The sequence below is a fragment of the Elephas maximus genome, chromosome 25, assembly GCF_024166365.1.
Source record: "Elephas maximus indicus isolate mEleMax1 chromosome 25, mEleMax1 primary haplotype, whole genome shotgun sequence".
Classification (NCBI taxonomy): domain Eukaryota; kingdom Metazoa; phylum Chordata; class Mammalia; order Proboscidea; family Elephantidae; genus Elephas; species Elephas maximus.
In genome coordinates, this window is record NC_064843.1 from 63,231,974 (window position 1) to 63,253,511 (window position 21,538).

The 21,538-nt window shown below is 51.3% G+C and overlaps 1 protein-coding gene across 1 annotated transcript; it reads right to left on the minus strand.

The window, feature by feature from the left end:
• Positions 1-17,609: 17,609 nt before the first annotated feature.
• On the minus strand, positions 17,610-19,447 carry NKX2-2 (NK2 homeobox 2). The gene is made up of 2 exons (XM_049868889.1): positions 19,119-19,447; positions 17,610-18,305 (listed from the first exon to the last, which is right to left on the minus strand). The coding sequence occupies exons 1-2, from the start codon at positions 19,375-19,377 to the stop codon at positions 17,743-17,745; spliced, it is 822 nt and encodes a 273-aa protein (XP_049724846.1). The 5' UTR covers positions 19,378-19,447; the 3' UTR covers positions 17,610-17,742.
• Positions 19,448-21,538: the final 2,091 nt, after the last annotated feature.

Sequence of the window (21,538 nt, forward strand, 5' to 3'; positions counted from 1 at the left end):
CAATTGCTGTCAAGAAGTTGTACACCTATTCACATTCACAAAAAAGACCAGACCTACTGGCCCCAGGACACCTTGCTAACTCAGAACTGAAGCCACTCCTGAAGTCCACCTTTCAGGTGAAGATTAGACAGGCCTATAACACGAACAATAACACACGTGAGGAATGTACTTTCTAGTTCAATCAGGTATATGTGATTAAATGGGCAACACCTGCTCAAAGACAAAGACGAGAAGGCAGGAATGGACAGGAAAACTGGATGAATGGACATGGGGAACCTGGGGTGTAAAGGGAAATGGGCAGAGTGCTGACACATTGTGGGGATTACAACCAATGTCACAAAACAATTTGTGTATAAATTTTTGAATGAGAAACTAATTTGTGCTGCTGTAAACTTTCACCTAAAGCACAATAAAATTTTTAAAAAAGAAAAAGAACCATCCCTGGGCAGCTTGGAGATCAGCAGAACTGTTGAAAGGAGCATGGGGAGCAGAGCAACCTGGGTCTCAAAGGGTGAGGCCACAGCTTCTGGGGTCTGAAAGAGTGGGGCCACGGCTTCCTAGGTTTCAAAGAGTCAGATCTTCACCATCTCAATTCCAGAGTGTGAGGGTGTCATTCAGTTTGGTCAAGAGGATGGGGCTGCTGCTCAAAGCTGAGAGGGCAGGGCCATCATGCCCAAGTGGCAGATGAATGGGACCCGCCAGGGCTGAGGGGTGGGGTCACCACTCAGATGGACTAGGAGAATGGGGCAGCCCAAAGCCAAGGGAGCAGAGTTGCCATCCCAGTGGGCCTGGAAGGCGGAGCTGGAGCCCAGGGCTGAGGGGCCTCCACCCACAATCCAGAGGGCATGGCCAATACTCAGAGTATGGAGGGCATGGCCGTTGCCCATATGGTCTCAAAAAACAAAGGGTTATTTTCAAAACTTGAGAGCTAATGTCGTTTGTTTTGCTGGGTTTTGGAGTTGCTTGGTGACTGGTATCCCTTCTTTTCCTCCTACCTTGTGCCTGTTCCACCACTGTACTTTGGAAACAGATAACTTGTAGTCTAGATTTCACAGGCTCACAGATGAAGAGGAATTTTGCCCCAGGATGGAATATGCCTAAAGTCTCACCTATCTTTGATTTAGACAATTCAGAAGATGAGATTTTGGACTTGGAGATGATTTCAGACTTTTGGAATGATATGAGGGGGTGAATGTGTTTTGTATGTGGCACTGACATCAATTAGGGGGTAGAGGGTGGAATGTTATGGATTAAATTGTGTCCTCCCAAAATATGTGTTGTAAATTCTGACCCCTATATCTGTGGTTATAATCCCATACGGGAATGTGTTTTCTTTGTTATGCTAATGAGACAGAATTAAGAGTAGGGCGTCTGAAGTCAATCTCTTTTGAGATACAAAAGAGATTAAACAAGCAACTGAGAGAAGCAGAGAAGGGGGAAGACACATGCCAAGTCACATGAAGATCGCCCAGGAGCAGAGGCTCAAAGGGACAAAGACCTTTCTCCACAGCCGACAGAGAAAGAAAGCCTTCCCCTAGAGCAGGCGCCCTGAATTCAGACTTACAGCCTCCTAAACTGTAAGAAAATAAGGTTCTGTTTGTTAAAGCAAAAAAAAAAAAAAGAGTTGTACACTTGTAAAACGTTGCATTGGCAAAAGTTATGTGATAGATATATTTAAAATGACCAGAAAAAAAGTACACTTGTAAAATGTTGCATTGGCAAAAGTTGTGTGATAGATATTTACAATGACCAAATTAAAAAAAAAAAAAAAGAAAACCTGCGGAGACTGCTTATGCACAACCGAACACCTCATGGAATTTGGTTCCTTGGTTTGGAGGTTTACGGTCATGGTTTCATGGGACATCCCAGTGAATTGTCCTAATAATGTGTGTAGTGCTTCTGTTCTCCCCCCTAGCTTACATAGTGCCTGGGGTCTTGACAAGTTGCAAGCAGCCATCCAAGGCACAACAATTGGTCTCTGTTCACCTGCAGCAATAGAGGAAGACTGAGAGTCAAGAACAGGAGGGGGACATGGAAGGTGTGGCTAATTGCCTCCATGAACAACTGCCTCCTTTGCCGTGAGACCAGAAGAAATGGAAGGCGCCTAGCTACCATTTCTGAACATTTTTATCAAAAATTCTATAGAGAAATCCTGTTCAAAGGGGAAAATGCAGAACAGAATTTTAAATTCTCACGCACTCCAGACTTTCTGGAGCCATGAAGGCTGGATGAACCCCGAAATGATTGCCCTGAGAGATCTTAAACCTTAAACCAAAAATTTCCCCTTAAGTCTTCTTAAAAACAAACAATAATTTAACTAGTGAAAAATGTCTACCCTGAGTTCTTTTAAGAACTACATGGGATCAAATTGACAACAGCAACTCAAAAGATTAGACAGGAACCTTAGAGGGCAGTGAGTTTATGTTAATGAGGGATGAACAACTCAGAAAAGGAGGACGAGAGTGGTTGCACAACTTGCAGAATGTAATCAGTGTCACCGAGTTGTACATGTAGAAAACTACTGAATTGGTATAGGTTTTGTGTATATTCTCAACAACACATTTTTTTTTAACTTGAAGGAACGAAAGAATGAATGTTTTACAAAAAGCATTTTTCCCAGCTGAAATATTTTTGTTAAAATGTGTATGAAACACAGATGATCACCAAGAAAAAAATAAAACCATGGATAAACCCACCATGTATAGAAGAATACCCCTGGTAGCTTTTACTGATAAACAGCTAATATCCATTGAGAGCTTACTTCCCAGGGTCCTGCACAGGCTGTATATGCAAAATCACATTGACTCCTCCCGGTATTCCTAGGGAATAGGTTACCATTATGCCCATGTTACAGACCAGGAAAGGGAGAGTTAGGAATTTTGAGTGGAGTAATATCACATTGACTCCTCCCGGTATTCCTAGGGAATAGGTTACTATTATCCCCATGTTACAGACCAGGAAAGGGAGAGTTAGGAATTTTGAGTGGAGTAATATCACATTGACTCCTCCCGGTATTCCTAGAGAATAGGTTACTATTATGCCCATGTTACAGACCAGGAAAGGGAGAGTTAGGAATTTTGAGTGGAGTAATATCTTCCCAAGGTCACAAAAATAAGTTTGACTTAAACTGAGGCTAGTTGATCACAGAGCTGGAATTTTTAACCAGCACTCAACTTTCAAATGATGATAATGGCAGTAAGAGTAACAGTGATGAGGAAAATGACCATGTATTAAACATCCATGGCAGATGCCATTCTAGGTGCTTTGCACTTATTTGGTCCTGGCATCGGGATTGTCTTCGTATCTTCAAGAATGCGGACTGTGATGATAAAGACCTGGGGTAGTATGCTGGGAATACGGCTGGGAAAGAAGCGATTGGAGCTGTGTGAATGTGGACACTCCTTAGGAAGGAGAAGAGGGGCAAACCATTACGTCAGGCAGGTGTGCCTGACGAGAATGACATGTCACTGAGAGGGTCTGGGAAGGCCAAGGGGACAGCAGTGGGGAAGGAAGATGGAGCATTTTTTGCTTTCAGTAAGCTGGGGACCAAGTCTTGGTCTTACCAAAAAAAAGAAATAAAAATGGCAGTACCCATTAAAAGAAAAAAGGGGTGAACGTCCTTAAATTTTATCTAAGCAGTGTTAGCTACAATTTTTGGAGCAGGGATTAAGTTACAGGTGATCTTTAGTAAATTTGAAATTATTAAGAATAAATAATCCAATTAAAAAAATGGTAGGTGTTAGTAATGTCCAAATTTTAATTTTCTGGAGTCTGATATAAAAGGGAGGAATTTTTATTCACATAAAAAATCATTTGGGATAGTTGGAGAATATTGTCTTAGATTATTGCCTTTTGTCTTTCTACTCAACAAACCTTTAGCTGCTCTTACCATCATTATTAATGTTAGAGTTATTACATATGTAGGAATAAACAGCTGAGCAGTATAGAAGGTACAAAGTGAAAAGGTAGACTGTCTCCCCTCCCACAGCCCTGACATACTGTGTTTGATCATCTCTGTTTTAGTTGTGGTGGTTATTCACTATGCACCGAAGTTGTTCATTTACCTCAGAAAGGCACCTATTCTGAATTAAAGGTTGAATTGCATGTAAAATGGTATGACATATTGTACCACTCTTGCATCCATCCCACTCCTCGCTAAGAGGAATTGGCCTATCACACCTTTTAGAAACAGATTTTATTGACATTTTTCAGCAGAGAGCTCTAAAATGTTGATATTTAATGTAAAAGTATGTTTTTAGTACCTAACACAGCTGTGAACAGCCCCATTCCAACCATCACTAAACATGTATTAAACTATTCATGTAAATTCTATATGAATAACTTCCATGCCTTGTAAAATCTGAAGAACATTTTGAATTGATGTGGTGTAGAATGTTTAAAGAAATTAATTTGCCTTTAAGACCAGCTTCATCAGAATCCATGAAGGTTATATTGTGACATAAATGTACATACTAGAAATGCTGGGGGAACAAAAAGAAAAAAAGACAGTCAGAGAGTGGAGAGATGACTGTTAGATCCAGTGTCACCGGTTTACTAGTTTGGGGTCATTATTACAGCATTTGTTAGTGTTGTCTTCGCTTACTTTTCAGCCACATAGTTGAATTCAATCGGCGTGATCTTCCAACTTCACACTTGTTAAAAGTAAGGATTCAGGTAAGGATGGATTGCCTTGTTTATTTGGCACTATCTGCATTTCAACTCTCTGGGTTACTGGTGCGAGATGAATTTTTATCCCATTTCCTCATTTGATTAATTAACCCAGCTGTGATAATTGTCTGTGTTCCCCTGCACACACAGCCTCTCCAGCCTTATTGACCAAGTCTCCATTAGAGGCCTTTCATTTCAGCCAGCCAATCTGGGCAAGGCGCTTGACAGCAGTGTGCATAATTGCTTTGTCTAATTGCATAGGATCAGGGTGGTAAACTTTAAAAGGGTGTTTGCATCAAGAGTGGTATTTCAATTTGCCTTGTTAAATTATTTTCTCCTGTTGTTGATATCATGCCTAATTTTATGAAATGTCATTATGCCTATAGAAAGGAGTGAAATTGGAGTGGTGAAGGGTTAACATGGGAGCAAATGCTGCAGCCCACCTCTTAGCTCCTTGCCCAGCCTGCGTGCCCCACTGAGACCAAAATTCTACCCCCAGCCACTGCTGCCCTCTGAGACTGTTATTTCCACTGTCTCACCATGACGTAGTCCAGGGGTGACTTCAGAAACCCTTTTCCGGCACAGCAGGTAGTCTTTCCACCTCCCAACTTCATACCTTTGGGTAGAAAGCAAGTCTTGGTTGGTACTCTCTTCTCCAGATTCACCCTAAGGTGGCAAAGAGGGCAGCTGGTGGGGGAGGGGTCAGAGGTGGCTAATCAAAGGGACTATGTCCTTCTGCTTATAATAAGGGGTTCTTAATCTGCAGTCCCTGGTGTCCAAGGGATGGAATGATATTTCAATCTAATTTCCTTTATAACCTAAGTTCATTCTTCTGAGAAGGGCTCTATAGGATTCACCAGCCTGTCAAAGGGGTCCTTGGTGCACAAAACGTTAAGTACTTATAGAAGGAGGCTGTATCCCTCCCACACTGAACAGTAATCAGCCTTTCTGAGTGCCCTCCATCGTGGCCAGACATATAGCCAGGAATCAACCAAACTTTAATATTTAAAAAGCCTGTCTTTATTATTTATGGAATTTCATCCAGCCTAAGGCATTTGTGATTGAGGTTATAATGGACGTGTAAAGGAGTATACATCCCGCTCTCTCTCCCTTCACTTCCCAACCCTTGCCACTGTTGCTATTCATTTCAAAGCAAACTGAAGGTCTCATAAGACCAGATGAAGAACTGTGAGTGGTGGTTAATCGCAGTGGTCTAGGTCTGTGCTGTCCAATACAATAGCTACCGGCCACTTGTGGTTAAATTTAAATTAATGAAAATTAAATAAAATTTAAAAATCAGTTTCTCAGTTACACTAGCCACATTACAAGTGCAATAGCCACGTGTGGCTAGTGGCTGCCTTACTGGGGAACACAGATACAGAACGTTCTCATCACCACGGAAGTATCCGCTGGACAGCGTGGCTCTAGTTCTTCCCTGGATTCACCCACTCACTTCAGAACCTACCCTGTGCCTGTCGCTCCGGCTTCCTCCCTCCGCCTCCGATCTCCTTGGTCTCCCCTACTCACCAATTCTCTGAATGTTTGACTCCCCGCCTGTGTCACCTCACCCAGGTCCTTACCAGCTGAGCTCCACCGTTTCCAAATGGGTCAGCATGGTAGTTATCTCCTTGTGATGCCCCTTGGATTGGGAATAGCAGGTATATCCTTTTTTTTTTTTTTTTTTTGAACCAGTGGTGAAACAGAGGGTCAGACAGTATAGGTAACTAACTTGTCCAAGGTTCCACATGGATGCAAGCCATCTTCTGATGTCTGGCACAGTCTTCTCATGATTTGTGCTTTTAAAATAGGTATTACTGTCACATGGTTTTCATTTTAAAGACAGGTGAGTTCATCCTCTAGCAGGGTCTCGTCATCATGGAAAGAGGTTTGGATGGGGGCAGGGAGGGCTATCTCCTGCCTCTGCCAAGACCTGGCTGTGCCACCTGGGCACACTGTTTTCCCTTCTGGGCCTGGCGCTCCCCACCTGGAAAATTCAGAGAGGGAGTTGTTACAAAATGATGCTAAGATTTCCTCTGGCTCTACAGCCAACGTATATTTTAGATTACTTTTTACTCATATGGCTTTTATTTATTTCTAAAATGACTCGGTAACCATTAAATAAGGGTCCCTTGCCCTTGTTTTGTAGTCCTGGTGGCACAGTGGTTAAGCGCTTGGCTGCTAACAAAAAGGCTGGCAATTTGAATTCACCAGCCACTCCTCGGAAGCCCTGTGGGGCGGTTCTACTCTGTCCTGTAGGATCGCTATGAGTTGGAATCAACACAATGGCAACAGGTTTGATTTTTTTGTCTGTTTGTTTTGGTTTGGCCCTGTTTTCAGGTTGGCAGCCATTCTAGCAGGCTTCCTATTGTTAATTCAACAGAAGGTCATTATCATGGATTGAATTGTGTCCCTCCAAAATATCTGTCAACTTGGCTGGGCCATGATTCCCTGTATTGTGTGATTGTCCACCATTTTGTCATCTCATGCAATTGTCCTATGTGTTGTAAATAAGATGTTAATAAGGTGGGATTAGCAGCAACTACGTTAATGAGTCAGGACTTGATCTACAAGAGTAGATTGTGTCTTAAACCAATCTCTATTGAGATATAAAAGACAGAAGGGAGCAGAGAGACATGGGGACCTCATATCATCTAGAAAGCAGCACCGGGAGCACAGTGTGTCCTTTGGAGGTGGAGTTCCTGTGCAGAGAAGCTCCTAGACCGTGGGAAGATTGATGACAATGACCACAGCCAACAGAGAGACAGTCTTTCCCTGGAGCTGGTGCCCTGAATTTGGACTTTGTAGCCTACTAGACTGTGAGAAAATAAATTTCTCTTTGTTAAAGGCATCCAGTTGTGGTATTTCTGTTATAGCAGTGCTAGATAACCAACACAGTCATCTCTAGTAAGACATCTGGAATTGTCCTCTAGGCCCTCACTACCCAAAGTGTGGCCCTGCACTGGTAGCATCAGCACTCCCTGGGAGCTGTTAGAAATGCAGACTCTCAGGCCTGCTGAATCACAATCTGCATTTTATCCAAATCCCAGATGATTCATTTGTACCCAAAAGTTTGAGAAACTCTGATCCAGGCCCTGTCTATAAACCTGCTTTATTGGAACCATGCAGACACAGGAAGTTTGTTCATCGTTCCCAACCATCCAAGCCACACTGGGACACATGCACTTACCTCGGAGTTTTTCCAGTTGAAGTTTGAGCTCCTTCCCCGAGCAGAGTTATATCCTCGCTTACATCTGTTTCCTTTTGTATGGAAGATTCTTGAGAAACATGGAGAATTTGTGGTCAACGCTTTTGTCTCTGGAGTCCACCTGCTTAGGGATTCACCACCTGCCCTTACGACCTCTTCCTCCATCTCATTCATACTCTAACCGAAGCTCTCTGGCTTGGAGCCGCCTCTTCATGTACATCCCATGGTCCTGAAAGACCTTCAACACTGGGAATAAAAATATTGGTTCTATAGAATATGCTTGGAGTTAGGTGGACTTTGGATATTGTGGCCACGAGGCACTGGATGGCTCAAGGGAATGGCGGCTTGATGTCCCCAAAGTCCACTGGAGGCCTAGAGAAGCACAGTTATCTCACTCTGAGGGAAGGACAAATGTGATTTCACCATATTAGAACCTCGGCAGTTTCCACTTAGAAGAGGGGACAAGGTGCCTTCAGGATCCAGAAGTCTAAAGCTGAGTGAAATTCAAGGTAGAAAATGTTCAGGCTGGGAGACTCCAAGTACCCCCATCTCCTCAGCTTCCCTGAGGAATGGAGGTGGCTTTCTGTATGCAGTTGTCACCAGTGTCTGTGCCATGTGTCCCTGTGCCCTGTGTGACCAAATTGGAGGGCACTTGCCTGATGCAGTCAGACTCTCCCTCTTGGGAGGTAGGACTGTGAGCTGCACTCAGAGAAGATGGGAGCTTCTTTTTGATGGGAAAAGACCAAGTTACTGGCCTGCAGGGTGGGTCCTGGGGACTGAGGGCCATAGTTCTTGACCTGCATGGGGCTGGCTGTATGTTCCAGGATTGGATGGAAGGAGCAGCGTGACTGGCCAGATGCTGGCTAGTCTTCATATCCCTTGTCACACAGTTGCCTGGGCCCATTGCTCCCGTGCCACTGAAAACTCTTATTAGTACAGAAAGATGCATCAATGGTGGAAATTCCCAAGGAACACATCAGGGGAGAGGTCACTGGGATGGCCACTGGGATAGCCACTGGTCACAGGTGACCCCTGAGAGACCAATGCCAGGCCCAGGACAAAGGAAGAATTGAAATCTCAAGCATCTGTGTCTTAGTTTGGGCTCTCCCCACAGCAGACACTGAGACAAGGATTAATTAGGGAGATGATCCCAGAAAGTACCAACAAGGAGGTAAGGAATTAAGACAGAGAAGAGAAGGAACCAACACAGGGTATGTTAATGAGCAGATTGCCACTTAGAGAACTGGCACTCCACCCCACTGCGGAGGTCAGGGAGATGGTGTAGAGTCCACCTCCAAGTCTTTGCCCTCAGGGTTGTGGAAGCTGAGCTATGTATCCATCAACCTCCACTTGAAATTGGTTGAGGGCTCTTTCCCAGCATTTCCTGACTCCCCTGAGATCTAGTGCCCCCCTGCTCCTCCTCCAGGCACATACTTGAAGGTGATGGCAGTAGGAAGCTACAGGCACATACAGGAGCTGGATGTGGGCACAGGGCTGACGGTGCCTGTTGCCTCTGTGCCAAAAACTTCCTCTTAGCCAGTCATAGCAGCAGAAGTCCAGGCAACTCTTTCCATGGCTGGAGGAGTTGGCTGTGATAACTCGTGGAGGACTTGCGAAGGTGTCTTTGGAGTCAGACCATCAGGTGTCCAATCCTCTCTCACAGACTGTCCATTATCTCAGAAAGGTTGACCGAGTTATCTCTTAGCTTTATCTTGCCTAGACCCCCCTCAAAGACCTGAATCATTTCGATTTACCTTATAAATCAACTCTTCCCTTTTTACATCCACTCTACACAGTTCAGCCTACCCTACAGGCACCGGTGAAGCACTCCGTTTATTTTGTAGCTAGCAGAGTTAAAGAGACCTGCTCATTAACACAGCCTGTACTGACCCCCTTCCCTTCTCTGTCTTAATTCCCCACCTCCTTATTGGTACCTTCTGGGATCATCCCAGTAATTAACCCTTGTCTCGGTCTGCTTTGGGGGGAGCTCAAACTAAGACACAGATGCTTGAGAGCTTGCTTTCTTCCCTTGTCCTGGTCCTGGAAAGTAAATACTTAAAACTGCTGTTTAATAATATCTGTAAATTTCTCAAATTAGGGATCATAGCACTGTACCCCCCAAAATGGTTAAATGATTTCCCTTTCCCCCACATCAGGTAAAAGATAGGTAATCACTTAATCAAACATATAGGATCAATTGGCAATTGAACATCTATTTCCTTGTATCCTTAATTATCCTGAGGAGAGAGGGAAGTTGCTTTTGTCACCAGGAACAAGGAGAAGGAAGGCCTCAAGCCCAGGAGTGAGAGCAGGCCTCAGGGTATACCCCTCAGTTGGCCCCCTCAGTTCTCAGGGAACACTTTGGCCCAGGGTTACCATGCATTACCAGTAGAAGGGCTGGATGCAGGCCTCTTGGAAGATGGCAAGGGGCTGACACAGCCTGACCAGCAGACCTCTGTGGAGCAGCCTGCCACCCAGCTGTCTTCTGCAGAACAGGAGGAAGGCTTGTCCCACCACCCCACACTCTTCTCCCGAAATAGGCTAGGACACCCGAGTAAATCCCACCGAACTTTCTTCTTGTGAGAGCACTGCCTGGTCTGTATGTGCAGAGTGCTTCACTTCTCTGAGACTGTTCCCTCATCTGTAAAAGGGGTAACAGGGGTGACCGCGGCAGGTGCTGGCCGCGGTGGATAAATGGTGAGAGTCTTCACTGTCCTCCAGGTATGGGGCTGAGGACTGTGCCCTCAGAGGACTTGGCTCTCCACCATTTTATGAGTGAAGGCAAAAATATCACAGGTGAAAACAAGCAGCAAGTAAAGGGATGGGATTTTTCATCTAAGGCTTTCAATTGACAGCTATAAATATTAGGTTATTCATTAGAATAAAACATATTCTGGTGGGAGGGAGCATTTTGAGGTGATGGCAATGTCCTGTGTCTTGTGGTGGTGACGGTGACACTAGTGTCAGCAACGGCAGTGGGAAGAGGAAGAAAGACATCTTTAGCCCCCAGCATCACATTTCAGGCTCCAAGTTCAAGGGCAAAAACAAAACAAACCCATTGCCATGGAGTTGATTCCAACCCATGGGGACCCCATATAGAACTGTTTCATATGGTTTTCTTGGCTGTAATCTTTATGACAGCAGTTCTGCAGGCCTGCCTTCCGTGGAGCTGCACGTGGGTTCAAACTGCCAACCTTTACGTTGGCAACCTATGGCAACCCCCTTGCCCCACCCTGGCTCCCTTAGTTCAGCGGCAGAAAGTTTTCATTCTTTTTGGATTTCTCCAAAATAAGAGGACAATACTCGCACACACACGCCTCTAAACAGAGAAAGGTCTTCAGCCCTGGTGTACAGGACATCTCACCCAGACATCTCTTAAATTCTGAAGGCGTCCGACCTGCGCTCCCAGCCCCAGGACAGCCCCGACGGGTACATCTTTTCTTATCCAATTGCGCCACCCCGCGGACAGTTCGGGCACTGCAGACATCCTAGCGTGACACGCACCTGCGGGCCTGGAGGCGAAAGTTTAAGTAACCAGGCCCACGTTTGGAACCAAGAATGCAGTTCCACCTCGGGCATCCACGCAAAGATCAACGAAACAACTTTGTGTTGCGGGATATATTTTGGCGGACGTTGAGGACCACTTTACGAGTTGAATGGAGTTGAAAACATGGGGCGACGCCGGTAACTCAAATTCCTAGAATCGAGCCTTTTAGGCCCCTAGTCCGTTGCCGCAGACGCATCTTCTCGGAAAGACACCAGAGCGGGAGTACGGGTAGGACAGGTCTATACTCCAGAGCTTTTTCCACTCTCGAATACTTCTGGGCACCAATCGAGGCCTCAGAACAGGGTCGGGGCTACAACGGGTGCTTTCAGCTGGGTTGGGTGGTTCTTGCCTCCTTCGCCCAAGCCCCGGAGCCCGGTGTTGGCGCGGCATCGCCCCCTGGTGGTCAGACGGCAGCACTGCCTGGCTCGCTCGTGGCCTGGGAAAGGAGCGAGGTTCTCTAAGGGCCCTTCACTCGCTGTCAGCAGCATCCGCACCTGATTGGGATTCCGGGTGAGCAGGAAGGCTGCAGTCCTGCTTCGGTGGCGGGCAGGGGCTCTCGAGCGCCCTCCAAATCCAGACAAAAATCAGAATCTCTGCTCTGCACCTCTCCTGCACTCCCTGGACCGCTCCTTGGCACACAACCTGGGCACTCACTAACCGCAGCCTTATAGATCTGCCCGCCTGCGCTCACCCAGAAGGGCAGAGGACGCTCCCTGCGTCCGTGGGTTTGTGCAGGACCGCGAAGACCGCGCCCTGGTGCCATCGTGGAGCCACTCCAGCGGCTAGCAAGCGCCTGGACCCGTTCGCTGCCGTTTATCACCAACATGATGGGCGAGGACGCGAGGTGGAACCTCCGTGGAGTGAGAAGTATGGGAGAAAGTAACAATCGAGGAGGCGTGTCCGCAAGTGCAGATGCCCCCGTGTGGTCGTGCACTTTCCAGGCCGCCTGCCCTCCAGCAAAGAGTGCTCAGCAGTGAGCAGCCGTCTGGCTCACACCATCTCACCCTCCTCCACTTCTCCCCTGCTCGGGCCCGCGGCCGCGCGCCCGTGACACTGCAGCCGGGGCCTCCGGCACAGGACTCGGTCCTCGCGCTCCCCTCGGGCTAGACCCGGCGCGCCGCGGGGCGGCTGGAGCGCAGAGCTCGGGCGCCCCCTGACGGCGGCAGGGCGTGGGAGCCGCGGTTCCACCAGCCCCAGCGCGGCGGGAAGCGCTGGAGGTCCGGCGCGCGGGCGGGTGTCCGCCATTTCCCCAGGCGCTCGGAAGGCGGCGCCGAGGCCTGCTGGCCTCTATTAATAACGATGCACCGGGAGGGGAAAAAAATTAGAGCCTTTACAAAACGGACAGGGTGGGAGGTGTGTGTGTGTGAGAGTGTGTGTGTGTGCTGGGGAGTTGGTGAAAGCAATAAAACTCAGATCGCTTCCTTGGCGAGATAGCGGTGGTTATAATGCGCCGGGCGGATCAGGGGTTTATTCGCAGATCCTGGATAAAAGATGATATATCCGCACGGCTTAGAGTGTCACTGCGCCTGGCCTCTCAGGAAGCCACAAGTACATATTTCCTGAAATATCGCCCAAGACAATGTCTAATCCTACGCTACTTAAGCATGGGGAAGGAAACCCCAGCATCACACAAGTTCGCGCCGCGCTCGGGGGTTCTGGGAGGGGAGGCCCAACGCTGGCAGGGTCGGTGCTTCTCCACGTCCCTCCTCTGGCCTTTGTCTTCGGTTCTAGTAATCACTTAGTGATGGGTCTTAATAAATACGTCTGAGAACTGTTCTTATGCTCGGTAAATATTGGATTAGCTTTTCAATGACCAGGCTCTTGAAAAGGCTGGAGAAATCCACACCAGGTCTCAACTAAGCACAATAGTCAATAACCAGAAAGCCAAACCCACTGCCGTCGAGTCGAGTCGATTCCGACTCATAGCGAACCTATAGGACAGAGTAGAACTGCCCCATAGAGTTGCCAAGGAGCGCCTGGCGGATTCAAACTGCCGACCTTTTGGTTAGCAGCCGTGGCACTTCACCACTAAGCCACCAGTGTTTCCCGATAGTCAATAAAATAGTCAATAGGTAAGGAAAATCAGTTACTTCTCTAGCAGGGGCGGGGGTTCCCAGTCTTAACAAGTTACCGGATTCCGCTAAACAGGAGAGTAGTACTAACTGGGGAAAGAAAGGGGGGCAATGCCTAGGATTCGCTGAATTTCCGCCATCTCTGTTGTGCTCGGTAAGGACCGAAAGATTTTGTCCTGGGGAACGCGTCTGGGTCCTGTTTTTGTTTCTGCAGCGCTCGGCATGAACTCTTTTGTTTCACACCAGTTGGTGGTTTGTTGGGGGCTGCTTATGGGCGTTTTGACCCAGCTATTTAAGAATTAAAGAGAAAGTCCCACCTCGCTTCAACATGGGGAGGGGAGACCTTTGGAGGAGTTTCTAGACTCGGTTCCCGACGCACAGAGATGCCAGTGAGACTCCCACGCATAAAACGGATGATGCTGGTGTTGGTAACCGAGTGGCCGGGCCAGGCCGGAACGGCCTCCGAACCAACTGCGGCCGAAACGGAGCTGGGCCCGGGCATGAAGGTGCCTGCGGCAGCTCAGAGCCTCTTCTGACGTGCGAGAAAGGGCAGCTCCTTGCACTGAGACGTGGGGACGCGTCTCAGGCGGGAACAAGGGAGCTGGAGCCGCAAAGCCCATGGAGGACACTGCGCCCCATAGGCCCTGGGCACCCCGGGCCATCTCCTAAGCCCGGACACGATCCGGTGTCTTCAAAACGGAGCTCCCAGACGAGAGAAGCCTAGCTGACAGCGCCAGAGCACAGGAGCGTGCAAAGTGGGCGCACTGAGTGGATGGCTCCCAGACTCGGACCGAGCATTAGATTCGGCCGGCCACCGCCCCGAATGCTAGAGCCAGTATTTGGTAGGGGAGGGAAAGAGAGAGAGATCCAGCTCACAGTGTGTCACGGGGCCTAGGCGGGGCAAGCGCCCTCTGAAGCCATCAAAGACAGGGGTGGCTTTTTTTCCGTCCTCCAGCCCTCTCCCCCCAATAGATATAGCACGAATTTTTAATGCGTCTTCCTTTCACAGACAACAATACAGGGTTTGAAAGCCGGACACAATTTGGGTTTTGTGTGGGTCCCTCCTCGCGCTCCCTCGGCCCAGCTGGCCATATGGAATCCAGCATGGAGCCTGTGGATGACAAAGGGACCCAGTGACAGGCCCAACAAAACCCCAAGGAGACTTCTGCCTGACTCCGGGATTCACTGCCCGAGATAAGCGCGCTGAATGGTGCAGGGGGTTGGGGGGGACAAGCCTCTTTTCCCTCTGCCCCTCTCTCTGTCCCCTGCAAGCCTTTCTCTGTCCCTCCTTAATATGCACGCCTCTAACATCCCCTGCTCCCAGCACTCCCATTGTGCGGTTTTGTGCGGCCCGCTGTAGATTGGGCGAAGATAGACTGCCCAAGCTGCCCCCGCTCCGGGTGCGCTCCCAGGGCGCTGGGGTTAGGGCCACACAGGGCTCTGCGGGCACTTTTATTGACTCCATGGGGACCCGAGGGCTGAGAGAGGCGGGTGCCGGCCCACCTCCCAGTTCCCCGCCCCAGCAAGCACACACCCAGACTGCAGGCCTAAATGCCCCTTCTAAGCATCCTCTAAGCCTGCAAGAGTATGGACCCTTGTTGCCGCTCCCTTCCTCCTGCAGGCCTGGCGGGCTTCTGCGAACATTCTTGGACCCGGGAAAGCCCCTTAGCTTGATACTGTCAAAGTCAACTAGAGTCCCTTCTGACAACCGCACTCCAAACGGAATCTCGGGTTACAGGAAGTTCCCCTAGTGGGATGTTGGGTGGTCAGCACCAGGGCAAGCTGGGTATTTGATGATTGCACAACAAACGAATTGGGCAGAATTTGCAGACCTTTCACAACAGAAAGAAAAACTCCCAAACGTTTCCAAGCTACTGTGGAGAACAAGGGGAGACTTCAGCATTTAGTAAAACCACTCCTACAGCCCTGGCGAAACCTGGAGAAGGGAAAAGACATTCAGCGAGATATTGGAAAGACTCCCGCTCCTTCAGTTATCCTGGGGCGGGTGCACGACGCGGGAATAACGTGTAATCACGCCCTGGGCGTGTGGCGCTGAGTGCTATTGACGCGCAGACTTGGTCACACAGATAATCATGTTTGCTTTAGATATTGAATTAAATCTGATCATCATACTAGAAGGAGCAAGGAAGTCAGCTGGGACTGCTGCCTTGCCCGGCCTCCTTGCCCCCGCCTTCGCCCTCACCCCCAGCCCTGATGGTGGAGCTCGGAAGAGAAGAGAGATACAATTTCCGAATGGGAGGCGCCTTTCAATCCCAGGGAGTCTCCTAGCGCCCCCTGGGCTCTAAGCAGCAGAACCCGGGTATTTTCGGAAACCTGCGAGATGGAGAAGGGCCGGCCCCTAGGCCGCCGGCCCCCTAAGACACTTCGGGAGCGATCAAGTGTGCGACAGCATCCGCCAAGGGATCTGCTCTCAGCCATCAGCACAGAACGGAATCGGTTCCCTACTGGAAAAGGCCCGATCGCCCTCCTCCGGGAGAGCGGAGCTGCTGCTCACTTCCCGCTAAGCCCCAGCCCTGGAGGTCCGGGAGCCCCACCCCACTTCTGTACTTCCAAGCAATTCACCCAGCCCCGCGCCGCCAAAACCGGGGAGGAGAGGGGACAACGGATACAGCCCGGAGATCCAGGGCTGTAACCTGGGAGGAGGGGCCGAAGGGTTCGGGGATGGCTTGGCTTGCAGTGACCACCGCTGGCTCTCGACCCCGCTCCACGACTCCCCAAAAAGCCGGGGGGGGGGGGCGCAGAGCTTTTCCCCTCCCCCCGTTGCTCAGGTCCCCACGTCCCTCTTCCTAGCCAAAGCCTCGGCCGCGAAGCACACCCCGCCCCACTGCGACCTTGGCGCCCTCTCCTAGGCCGCAGATTTTGAAAGGGATGGGGAGGAGAGAGAAAAAGCCGACCAGCGCCAACCTCGCCCCCCTTCTTAGCACGAGGTAAATCAAACCCAACAAAGTGAAAGTCATCGAGTGTAGTGGCTTCAACAGCTTCTCAGGCTGAAGGAGCCACTCGTAGATTTGGGCGAGCGAGGGGGGCTTCCTCTCCTCGCCTAGTCGTTTCCCAAAGTCACTTTTTTCTCCCGAAGTCGGGCCCCTGCTGCCGTGGGTTCAGACAGCGCGCGAGGCCAGGGGACAGCCCGGGTGAGGACGGGAGGCCCCGGGCTCCGGGCCGACAGCTCGCAGGCCCCAGGCCTTGGTGAGGCCTGTTCGGGGAGCCCCTCCAGCCCGACAGGCGCCCCTGGCCTCGCCTGGAGAGAAAGCGCCGAGTGGCGCGCAACTTGCGGCCTGGCCCTACTCTGGCCAGGCGCAGGGCGACAGTCAGACAAACTGGAGGGCCGGGCTGGGTTTTTTTAAACACAGGATTTTTATTAAAATTCTTATTTAAAAAAAAATCGAAAGCTTCCAGTGCCCGGCACTCTTGGGGAATCGCACAGAACTGCTGAGCTCCAAATTCCAGGGCTCAGGACCTGGAGGAAAGGGCAGGGGGCTTCTTGCCTACACATTTTTTCCTCTTTCATATTTGAGAAATATTTGCACAGAACAAAATTTAAAAACAGAAAGAAAGTGAGAGTCACCTAAACATAAACAAAACAAACCACAAAGAAAGGAGTCGGGCTCCGAGGTCGAACAGGCCCGTCCTGAAGGTCATATTGGCAACAATCACCACCGATATTTACAACGAAAAGCGAAATTTGCCACCAGCTGTCAGAATGTTTACATGGCCATAAATATTTAGCGTTTTCTTATTAAAAAAAGAAAAAAGATAAAGAAAAACTCATCTATATTTTTAAAGTGTTCTCCACTTGCTTTAGAAGAAGACGACTGACGATATTGCTACTCACACAAACATACTTTACAAAATCCACGACAGGGGGTGGTAGGATGGTGGTGGTCTTTCTCGTTTTCAAGTGACAACGGTAACGATAGGACGGTTTGGTCTCCCCCCCCCCTCCCCAGGGAGAGGCAAAGAAGCGAAGCTGCGCAAACATTCTGTAAACACGGCTTATATAGTTCAGCCCTCTCCAAAGGTTCAAAGAAGAGAAGGACCGAGCAGAGCCGGGGGGGATAGAATCTGCCGCTCCAATGAGGCCCAGGCAACCTCCCGGCACCTCCCAAGCTGAGCCGAGAGTCAACTCGACTCCAGAGTACCAATAACCACAGTAAGGACAGAGTTCTCCTCGCCACCGCCGCTAGGGTGGTGACTGGGCCTGGGGCCGCGAGTCTCTGCGGGGCCGGCGCTCACCAAGTCCACTGCTGGGCCTGTACTAGAGGGTGTGCTGTCGGGTACTGGGGGGTGCTGGCCGAGCTGTACTGGGCGTTGTATTGCATGTGCTGCAGCGACTGCGCGCTGTAGGCTGAAAAGGGGATGCCTGCCTGGAAGGTGGCAGCTGCCAGGTCCTGGGCTTTGAGCGCGTGGCACGGTTTGCCGTCCCTGACCAAGACGGGCACAGCCACCCGGCGCGGAGAGGGCAGGGGCGTCACCTCCATACCTTTCTCGGCCCGAGCACGCTTCATCTTGTAGCGGTGGTTCTGGAACCAGATCTTGACCTGAGTGGGCGTGAGGCGGATGAGGCTGGCCAGGTGTTCGCGCTCCGGTGCCGACAGGTACCGCTGCTGCCGGAAGCGCCGTTCCAGCTCGTAGGTCTGCGCTTTGGAGAAGAGCACCCTCCTCTTCCGCTTCTTGCCGGCGTCCCCCCCGCCACCCGGGGTCTCCTTGTCATTGTCCGGTGACTCGTCGGCCGAGGGCTCCGGAGATTTGGAACTCGAGTCCTGAGGGGCCGCGCCGGCCGCCAACCCGTGCACTGGGGAAGAGAGAAGCGCGTCAGGCGGCTGGAGGTCGCGCGCCTTCTGGGCCAGACCCTGAGCGCCCCAGATCCTCCGCTGTGCGCCCCGGCCCTTCGCGTTCCGAGAGCCGCCCGCAGCCGGGCCCTGCTGCCCGGGGTCCCCAAGGGGTAAGAGGAGAGGAAGCAGGGGTGGGAGCTTGGGGCTCGCGTTTCTAGAAGTTCTCACAGTGTGAGTGCGGATTTGAGAGGAGTGGAGCATGGAGAAAATCTTTGCGGGTTAAGGGCTCCGGCTCCTTAAGCTGTTTCCTCTCTCCAGAGACGTGGGCAGATTTTAAAGAAAAAAAAAAAAAAAAAAACACAATCCCGGCATTGATCTGCTCGGCCACTTAAGGCAGGTTTTTGGGAGTTTCTTTTTTGCTTTCGGGGTTCTGGACACCCTCGGCGCTGCAAAAAGCATCGAGGCAGGGCAAGCTATTTATACCCGGGCCACCCCGTGCCTCTCCAGATCTGACCCTATCCGAGAATCCATAGCTCCGGGGCAGTCCTCAGGGTAGTGGAGTCCAGGAGCCCCTGGCCGGGCCATCTGACCCGGTTGACAACTGTAACCAGCCCTTGGGATGCACCCCCTTCCCCCCCCCCGCCCCAATTCCTTGCGTTGAAAAAATTCCGAGACCAAGTCTCTTTCCGGGATTAGAGAAAACAGGGCATCCTAAAAGAGTGTTCAAATCTTTCTAGCGGCCTGGGATGGGCTTAAGTGGCTCCTTCCCTTTCTCCCCCAGCTCTAGTCCCGCAGTAATGGAGCCGGCCGCGTCGCCAAGTTTCGCTACTTACGGGAGTACTGGAGGCCCTCGGTGCTGGCCAGCCAGCGCGTATATGGGTTGTCGCTGCTGTCGTAGAAAGGATTCTTCAGGGGCAGGCTCTGCACTGCGTCCAGAGCGCCCTGCCCCAGCGGTCCAGCCCTCTTGGCGGGGTCGGGCCCCTCACTCTCCTCCTCTGGGCCTTCGGCCACTGAGCCTTCCTCATCATTGGTGTCTGGCAGGTCCAAGATGTCCTTGACCGAAAATCCCGTCTTTGTGTTGGTCAACGACATGGCTCGGCCCCCGCAATTTATGCTGCAAAATTGTAACTTCAGTAGGTCAATTTGTGGCACTCCCCAGCCCAGGAGGGCAAGGGGGGGGGGCAGGGGAGAGCGATTGGGGGAAGGGACTTAATTATTCGGATAATTATTATTACTATTAAAAAAAAAAAAAGCGGTAGAGAGAGAAAAATAAAGCCCAGCCCAAAGAGTCTGTCTTCTCTGCAGCCAAGCGGAAATGGCCGGAGGGCACCGGGAGGCCTGCGCGGAGCGCTGCAGGCCTGGGGAAGTAGTTGTAACTCCAGGACGGGTGCCAAGGCGGCGTTAGCGCGGGCTCAGGCGGCCGCTCCGCGCGCAGTGGCGGCTGGTGGCGAGGAAAAAATGGGCCATTGCCCTAGCGATCAGTCCATATAAGGCTGGGCTCCACTCACGAACCTGGGGAGAGGGGGGGAGAGGGGGAGAAAGAGAGGGTGGGAGGGAAGGACAGAGGGAGGGAGGGAGGGAGCGAGAGAAGGGTGGAAAAAAGGGGGAAAGACATTAAAAACGCAAAGGTTGGCCACGTGTGGGCGGGTCTTGGAGTCAAGTGGATGAAGACAGTATTCGCAGATGTGAAATTGTGGGTTTTGGGGGAGCTCCGCGCTCCCAGTTAACGGCCCTCTAGAGCAAGATGAGAGGTGTAACCTGTCAATTAATTGCAAAGTCGGGGCGAACCTTTTTTTTTTAACCCAGTATTTACATACAAAGGACCACCACGTTGCTGGAGAGTCCACACACTTTCTTGAAAGGGCCGTTTTAACAAACGGCATCTTAAAAAATAAAAGGGGGGGGGACAAAACTGAAACCCGAGGAAGAAAAAAAAATATCCCTCTTCAACCTTCCCGGATTCCCACTTCCCCGCGCCCGGCGTCCGCCCCCAGCAAGCCGGAAAACTGGCGATTTGTGGCGCGTTTGTAAAAGGGGGAGGGTGCGAAGGCTGAGCCGCGGAAATCTCTCCTTCCCATCGCTGGTAGTTCCCTAAACAAGAGCCGGTTCAAATGGCAAGAGCCCAACTTCTGTAAGCCTCCTAGGTCAATATTTTGGTTGAGGCTTAAGGATGAGTACCAGAAATGACAAGGCGAGTAATTGATTCTAGTTAGCGCCGAAAGAGCCCGAGACCCAGAAAAGGGCTCGGCTCGGCCGGCCGGAGTCACACCAAGCGCTCCCCCACCCCCCGCGCCCGCCAGTCGCCCTTTATTTGCTAAAAACTCCTGTATTTCCTTCACTCCGCTGCCCTTCCCCCAGTCCCCACCCCCCCCTTCTCCGCGGCAGAGGAGGACGCGCAGCTCACTTGCAGCTTTGCGGGCGTCCGGGGGAAGGCGGGTGGGGAGCCCTAACTTGGGTCCGATCCAGCCCGGCCCCGCCGTTCTCCGGCCGGGGCAGCTTGCGGGTCAGCGGGAGGGGAGGCCAGCCGTCGCGCGCCCTGCCTGCCCTCACTTAGACCTTCCAGGCCTTCCCTCTCCAGCCGCCAGCTCGTTGGGGGGCGGTGGGAAGGGAAAGGGGAGGAGTTGCAGGGGGCGTTGCGTCTCCAGTCCGGGTAAAGACCCCGAAAGTTGCGGGGGAGGGGATCGCTGCGGGAGCGGACGAGGCTTCGCGGTCTCCCAACCTTTCCTCCCCCACGCGAGGTCTTTCATTTTGGCTCCTTTTGGGCGCTCTGGGGGCGCGTCCCGAGCAGGCGCTCCAGGTTCCCAGCCTGGGTAAGGTTTGTGTCCGACCTCGGCCGGCCTGGGAAGCGAACTTTCCAGGGCAGAGCCTCCAGCTCAGTGCTGGGGAGGACAAGGCTACGCCGCGCTCCCCGCCCCTTCTTTTTCCAGCTTTCAGTTTTTCCGCGAGGAAGTTGCTACCTGCTGCTGGTTCAGAGTCAGGGAGGTGCTTTGCCTGGGGGCGGGGAGGGCAGAAGCGGCCTGTGGGGCCCGGGTCTCCCTCTCCGCCCCTCCCCCCGGGCCGGCCGCCCCGGCTCGAGCCGAGGGCAGCGCGCCGGCGCCCTGTCCTCCTGGCCCGCAGCTGCGGCCACCGCCGCCCGCGGGCTGGCAGCGCCCGGAGAGGGCGCCTCTCCCCGAGCCGCACGGCGGCTTTCTGCCGCCTTCACTGCCTCGCCTCCAGTATGTGACGTGGGTGACAATGGCCCAGGTTAGAGCGA

Excerpts from the sequence above, each read along its gene's own strand:
- NKX2-2 (XM_049868889.1), bottom strand. The coding sequence starts at position 19,377 with ATGTCGTTGACCAACACAAAGACGGGATTTTCGGTCAAGGACATCTTG. Across the intron at positions 18,306-19,118 it reads CGAGGGCCTCCAGTACTCCC|TGCACGGGTTGGCGGCCGGC; the intron begins GTAAGTAGCGAA and ends TCTCTTCCCCAG.